The following is a 7,754-nucleotide window of genomic DNA, read 5'->3' on the forward strand; positions in this document are numbered from 1 at the left end:
AACTTTTCAGAAAGTGTGTGTCCCATTATGTGTGGCATAAAAGTAACATCGCATTTCAGGAAAAGATCATCATGCCCACAGTAAATGTGGTGGTGGTAGTGTAATGGTCTGGAGCTGTTTTGCTGCTTCAGGACCTGAAAGACCTGCTATGATAAAAGGAACCATGAATTCTGTTGTGTACAATAATATCCTGTAGGAGAATGTCCGGCCATGTGTTAGTGACCTCAACCTGAGGGGAACGTAGGTTCTGCAGCAGGAGAATGATCGAAAGCATTCCAGCAAGTTCAGTTCTAAACAGAAAAGCAAAATAAAGACTGGGAGGCGCAGTGGCTCACTGGGTATTGCTGTCGCCTCACAGTAAGAAGGTCACTGGTTTGAGCCTCGGCTGGGTCAGTTGGCATTTCTGTGTGGGGTTTGCATGTTCTCCCCATGTTTGCGTGGGTTTCCTCCAGGTGCTCCCGTTTCCCCCACAAGACCACAGACATGCGCTAAAGGTGAATTGAATAAGCTAAATTGTTCATAGTGTATGTGTGTGAATGAGAGTGTGGGTGTTTCCCAATGATAAGTTGCAGCAGGAAAGGCATCCACTGCGTAAAACACATGCTGGATCAGTTGGCGGTTCATTCCGCTGTGGTGACCCCTGATTAATAAAGGGACTAAGCCGAAAAGAAAATAAATAAATGAAAATAAAGACTTTGGTGTGGCCTAGTAAAAGTCCTGACTTGAATCCAATTGAGATGCGATGGCATGAGCTTAAAAAGGGGGTTCATGCTCGAAAACACTCCAATGTTAGTGGGCCAAAATTCCTCCACAGCGCTGTAACAAACTCACTGAAAGTTTTTGAAAATGTTTGATTGGAGTTGTTGCTAAGAGTGGCCCAACAAGTTTTTAGTTTTAGGGGCAAACACTTTTTCACTTTTGCAGGTCTATGTTGTTTGTTTGTTTCGTTTTACTTGTGTTGACTAATCTTTGATTAATATTTAAATTTGTTTGATGATCTGAAATATTAAAGTGTGACAAACATGCAAAAAAAAATCATGTGTGTGTGTGTGTGTGTGTGTGTATATATATGTGTGTTAATTTCAAGTCTAAAATACAGTAGTCAACATCTGAAATGGATCAAAACCTTTCCTCAAAGTTGTCATAAAGCTATTGAATAACACCTATATTTTACGATCCACTTCAAATGTTGATTTCTGTATTTGCTGGTAAAACAATATTATTTAGCATTTAAGTTTACTATTAGAATAATGAATCATTTATAAATGTTAAAAGTTTTAGAGTTTAGAAAGTAAATAAAGTCAGATTGTGTTCCAGCAGTCTGTGTGTCTATGCAGTCCATGAAGGGCCCCTGTAGGATAGGTAGGCGTCACCCAGAGCTTCAGGTCCCCACTTGGCATGTGTTTTTTTTTTTTATTAAAAACTTATTTTTAGTTATATTATTTAAAAAAAAGACCTTAAAAGTAAATTTTGTATGTGATTTTTGTTTCATTAAAATGAGTAGAAAGCCTGGTCCCCTCTTGGCCAGTATAGACCGACAGTCCCCTTATAGTAACATAGACGTGTGTGTGTGTGTGTGTGTGTGTGTGTGTGTGTGTAGTAGCACCCTCTTTACTATATACAGTGCCTATATAAAGTAACTGGGAATTGTGAAAGTAGTTACATACTGTCAAACATAACCCAATTAAGTACTAAAAAGTGAACTACTGCTGAAACGTATGCCCATTGTATAAGTGGGCCTATTTTTTTTCTTTCTCAAAAAGGAAAACAAGAATGTCACGTTGTTGCCCTGTGGGTTTGGTCTTGTTGTGATAAAATGACACTGTAAATCAAATTAATTCAGGATTACTATTCATTATGTAGCATCTTCTCAAAAAGCACTCATGCTCAAAAAGGGAGTAATTAGAGTTGTGTTAATTAGGTAATTAAGCTGATGAAACAAGACGACTCTGTTCTTCTTAAATCTGGCTGGCGAGTGATATCCTTCCCTGCAGCTAAAATCACACAGGGACGGATGAACAATAGCTGATATTTGCCTATTGTGTCAAAAACAAAGAGCGCTTCATCTCATTCTAACATGACACAGGAGGGACAGGTTCACATATTTTCACTACTGACCTTTAAACAATACCCTGACTTTAATATTATCAATACTTCACAAGAATGAAGAGGACAAAGCCCATTGCTTTTTGCATACGAAGTTGATGGAATTGACTGAAAATTCATTTTATAAAAAATGTACTGAACTGTCTGCTGCAGTTTAACATAATACTTATTTAATATCTCAATATTAAAATGATCATGCAACATATATAACCTGAGGAGAATGATGAGCAGGGCTAGGGTCTTTTCTAATTGAATGTAATCTTGTTTGTTTGTTTATTCCTGAGCTACAAAAAAGCAAACTGAAATGAAATGGTGTAACTAAATCACATTTTTAAAAGTATAAATGCTGACACTCATCAGATACAGGACAATGCAGAAGACATTGGGGAGCAAATCAAGGCAAAATAGATGCAGCTGGACTGTAATAAGTTTATTACAATAAAATATATATATACTACATTAGTTAATATAAAGCAATGTTTTCTACTTATTTTAAAATATTAAATGAATTAGAACATTACCCATGGCAACTTTAATGTAATAGAGTCTGGTATATTTACTTTCGGCCCACACTCAAAAACTATTTACACAATTAAACCCAGTTGAGTTGGTCCAACATGATTTTATCAAATAAAAGTTTAAACACATTTGTATTTAACCTAAACTCAAAGGTCTAATAATATCATGTATGTCTACTATGTGTCATTCATTTCAAAGTCTCTTAGTTTTATTTGAACACTGTAAAACTCAAAAAGTTTAGGTAACTTCAACCATTTGAGAAAACTGATCACAACAATCCATCTAAGTTCAAAAACTAATCATAATGAGTACTGTGAACTTAATCCATTTGAGTAAACAAAGCAATTTTCCACAGTAAAACCCGATAAATGAAGAGAACTCAAAGCAACTGAGTACTGTAAAACCCAATACGTTAAGGCAACTCAAACCATTTGAGTTAAAAAAACTAATCTATACGAGTACTGTGAACTTACTCCATTTAAGCTGAAGTAATGGGGTATTTAATTAACTCATTACCTTCAACACTGATTTCAAAACTTTTTTCTAATGAGTAGAATTAATTTTGAATTGTCAATTTTGAGTTAACTACACTCATTTCATTTGATAAAGTTGATTGTTGGATTATACAGTGAAGTTATCCGAAATGAACTAAAAGAGCCATTTTAAGCATACTTCATGGGCTACATATACACTGTTGATTGAGACTGATCACAGAACTAATTTTAGGACAGTTATTGCTCACTGAGCAATGCAACAAACTACATTTTTGCTAATAAAGCTGCCAACACCCAAAGCACCGGTGCTTCTGCAAGATGGTAATCTCAAAACTCAAAGCATCACATCAAACTTTTCTAAATCGTCAAACTTAAGTGAACATTAAACTTGTTTAAAGATTAAAGAAGTTTTTCTATTAACTTTAAACACCTAAGATTACTTTTATTGTCAACATTTCTCTCTCTCTTAATTCAACCCCATGCAAAGCATGCTGGAAACTACACATCCCTTAACCAGGCAGCTGGACCAACACATCTCCTTCATGTTGTCTCCTTCATGCTTAAGTTAACTTAATGGTTTATAAATGTAGATGATCTGGACATAAAACAAATAAAATGACCAAAGAAATGACAATAATTGTGTTGTTTCAGCTCATTTTAAACAGGTAGTTTGAACAAGCAGCAGTAATATTATTTTGAGTGCACCACCCTCAATCAAATTTGGTTTTTGGCCCTCCATAAGAAAAAAAAGTTTGGCCACCCCTGCTTTAAAGCTTGTCACACTATAAAAATATTGCAGTGTCATAAGTTTAGTTGAATCAAATGAAATGTTCTAGTCATCTCAACTTACATTAATCAAACTGTGTTTCAGAAACTTTGTAGACTGTAAACAATGTTGGGTTTCACACAATCAATGTGTGTTGTGATAACAGGAAGGAATTAAGTTAACTTAATAGTTTTTACAAATTTAAGTGGATTGAACATAAAACAATTAAGTTATCCCAACGAAATCTCAAGAATTGTGTTGTTTAGCTCATTTTACATTTTGAACAAGAAAGAAAAATACTTTTTTGAGTGTCTGAGCAATATTTTGGAATAAACTAAAACAATTTGAATGTGAATTGGCAAAAAAACCCCAGTTCATTCTGACATTTACCACTAGGTGGAGCCAAATATAAATAATAATTAAAAATCAATTTTGACATGTCATAGAAAACACACAATCACCTAATTAATACATAATTACATAATTAATCTTCATCTAATACGAAGTGTCAGAGACTTCGATGTATGTCCGAACAATAATAATCCTATAATCATCATCATCATAAAGTAATTTCAAAATGAACGTCTTTGCTGTCTATGTTTTTTGTCATTTCTTTGAGCACAGCTGCACAACAGGAGCTTGGGAGAGAGAAAATGTATGTAGAAATGAAGCAAACTACAGTTCTACTAACAGACTAACTGTACCTTGAGTTAATTTTACCTCAAAGACACACAATCCCAAAGGACCCTGTGACTAGAAAGGCAGCAATCATACAAATATATTCATTCCCAGTGTATGTAACATTCAAAATGAACTGGAAAGGTAATTAGGTTATCTGCAGTGTGCAATAAAACAACTCTTTATTCACACTTCAGTCCAAATTAAAGTACAAATCAAATCAAAAATCAAATTAAGTGAAATCTGCAAGATTATTAGTTTTCAAAAAGTGGTAGTTCACCCAATCATATCGCTATCTATGTTCTGTTATTCTGTTATCATTTACCAACCCTCCATTTGTTACAAAATAGTATATTCTTCTTTTTTTGTTGAACACAAAAGATTTTTTTTCATTCCTGTTGTGCCACAGAGGTTTGCTTAATTGCATGATCATATCTAAACACTAGAGGACGCTATTTAACTCACTTATACTGACTAGTGATCAACTGGAAATGAAAGTACTATTTTTTAGGCAATGCACATGTATTTTTGTTTTGTTTTGTGTGATTGTGTGACTTCAGACGGGATTTTTTTTTCCAATAACGGTTTGCAGACGACAGTGCGTTGATTGATAGGAATCAGTCATGGTTACACTTCAGCACCACGGACAGCGCCTCGCTTACCTTAAATGACTCCTTACTGGCGATTTTCCTGGCTGTTAAAAACCTGATTATTTTACGTCTGTATACTTCAAAGTGTAATGTTTAATTTGTTAGGCTACTAGCCAATTTGCTACAAATTTGAAAAAGTAAAGAAGCCGTTTATGCTGCCAGTGTTTTGCCAGCATGTGCTCGGTGGTTGCTATTTAAATAGGATGTACTTTATTTTCCATTCATATGTATCTCTAGCAATTCAATTTATTTGTTTATTAATAAATCTATATTAAAAAAGATATTATACAACTGAATACATTCTACATCGAATTAACCGTTTCCGAAGTCATCGAGCTTACAGCTGATTGGCTAGCGTTTGCAAACGATTTAAGATGACGTGCAGCTTCACTGTAGACATGCAGCCTCAAGCCGTTGCGGCGCGACGCGTCGCGAGGCGTCATCCCATCGGCCGCTGCCAGTAGACTCTCGATGTCAGAATCGCCGCGTTCTCCATAAAGACGGACCCACCGTTTGTGTCACCGGAGGTTTCGCCAAAACAAGAACGCAGACAAGACGGCTACGTGCTCCGCCGCGATCTTCACAACAGACGTGCGTATAAGCTGTTATTTGTGTTTTGATGAAACGTCTTGGGTTGTTTTCGGCCTACACGACCGCGATTTTCAGATCAATGGAGACGGATACGTGTTTATTAGGGTGCCTTTTCTTCGACATTACATGGATTACCCAGCAGCTCCATAATTGAAGAATCAAGAACCGCACGACGCCGAAACGATGCGCGCGATGTCCTGGATCTCCAACCGGCTAGAGGTACGGTCATATAAAAGACTCAACTGAGTGTTATCGACTGATATTTTGTGCATCAAACTGGGGGACCAGGACTGCTTAATGTCGGATTACAAAGCCCAGGCTGGGTTGTGCTTGCACAGATGGCGAACACAAGTGATCCAGGTGGAAGCAACCCCTCGCTCCAGAATTATGCCATCACTGCGTCTGCGGTCAAACTGGCGTCTTTGGGTCTCATCACCTGCATCAGCTTGTTCGGGAATAGCGTGCTGTCCGTGCTGGTGCTGAAAGACAGCTCGCTCCACAAGGCTCCATATTACTTCCTCCTCGACCTGTGCGTGGCAGATATCATCCGCTCGGCTGTGTGCTTCCCGTTCGTGATGATCTCCATCAACAGCGGCTCTGTATGGAGCTACAGCTACATCAGCTGCAAGATCATCGCCTTCATGGCCGTCCTGTTCTGCTTCCACATCGCGTTCCTCCTGTTCTGCATCAGCGTAACGCGCTACATGGCCATCGCGCACCACCGCTTCTACTCCAAACGCATGACGCTGTGGACTTGCGTCGCGGTGATATGTATGGTTTGGACGCTCTCGGTCGCGATGGCATTTCCCCCGGTATTCGATGTCGGGACCTACAAATTCATCCGGGAGGAAGAGCAGTGCATATTCGAGCACAGATACGTGAAAGCCAACGACACGCTGGGCTTCATGCTCATGCTGGCCGTGATCGTGGCCACGACCCACGTCGTGTATGTCAAAATGCTGTGTTTTGTTTACGACCACAGGAAAATGAAGCCGGCGCAGCTGGTTCCGGCTATAAGCCAGAACTGGACCTTTCACGGGCCGGGCGCGACGGGACAGGCCGCTGCCAACTGGATCGCGGGCTTTGGACGCGGTCCGACGCCCCCGACGTTAGTGGGCATCAGGCAGGCGTCACACAACGCCAACAGGAGGCTGCTCGTGCTGGACGAGTTCAAGATGGAGAAACGGATAGGAAAGATGTATTACATGATCACCCTGGCGTTTCTGCTCTTCTGGGCGCCCTACATCGTGTCGTGTTACATCCGGGTGTTTGTGAAGGGAAACGCGCTTCCTCAGGTGTACCTGTCCGCGGCCGTGTGGTTGACTTTCGCCCAGGCCGGAGCCAATCCCATCATCTGTTTCATCTTCAACAAGGAGCTGAGAATGAGATTCAGAGCCTGTCTGCCGTGTTGCCTGACCACACAAACACCCATGGAGCCCTATTGTGTGATTTGAAGTGTTTTACTCTCTTGTTTTCACTGGCTGTGTCTGCTTGGTAATATACGGTGGCCCCAAAAAGTACAACAGACCCAGGGGGTGTTTAAAAGGATGTTGATTTAATATTTCCATATCTATCTTTTTCAAAATAAAGCTGATTATAATGGTGACACTTCTCTAAGTGAAGCACAAAGAGTGCTGCTTCAGCTAAAGTTAACACTAATCAAATGCTTTAACTTTGTTGTGATCATTTAGAATGAACCATTGTAATGGCAAAGGGCAAACGTTTACTTCACTATATATATATATATATATATATATATATATATATATATATATATATATATATATATATATATATATATATATATATATAAAACAAAAGGCATATATAACAAAACTCTGCATTAAAAAAAAATCACATGATTAAATGATCAATAAGTCATGACGTTTATGTTAATTACGTTATGTTAAGTTATAACCTATTGAAAAAAAAAATACAAAAAAAAAAAAA

At 38.3% G+C, this 7,754-nt stretch overlaps 1 protein-coding gene across 1 annotated transcript; it reads left to right on the plus strand.

Moving 5' to 3' along the window:
* Window positions 1–5,585: 5,585 nt before the first annotated feature.
* gpr27 (G protein-coupled receptor 27) lies at window positions 5,586–7,519 on the plus strand. Its single transcript, XM_056459138.1, has one exon. The coding sequence runs from the start codon at window positions 6,143–6,145 to the stop codon at window positions 7,256–7,258; it is 1,116 nt and encodes a 371-aa protein (XP_056315113.1). The 5' UTR covers window positions 5,586–6,142; the 3' UTR covers window positions 7,259–7,519.
* Window positions 7,520–7,754: the final 235 nt, after the last annotated feature.

The sequence above is a fragment of the Danio aesculapii genome, chromosome 6, assembly GCF_903798145.1.
Source record: "Danio aesculapii chromosome 6, fDanAes4.1, whole genome shotgun sequence".
NCBI lineage: Eukaryota > Metazoa > Chordata > Actinopteri > Cypriniformes > Danionidae > Danio > Danio aesculapii.

Coding starts and splice junctions, on each gene's coding strand:
- gpr27 (XM_056459138.1), top strand. CDS start 6,143: ATGGCGAACACAAGTGATCCAGGTGGAAGCAACCCCTCGCTCCAGAAT.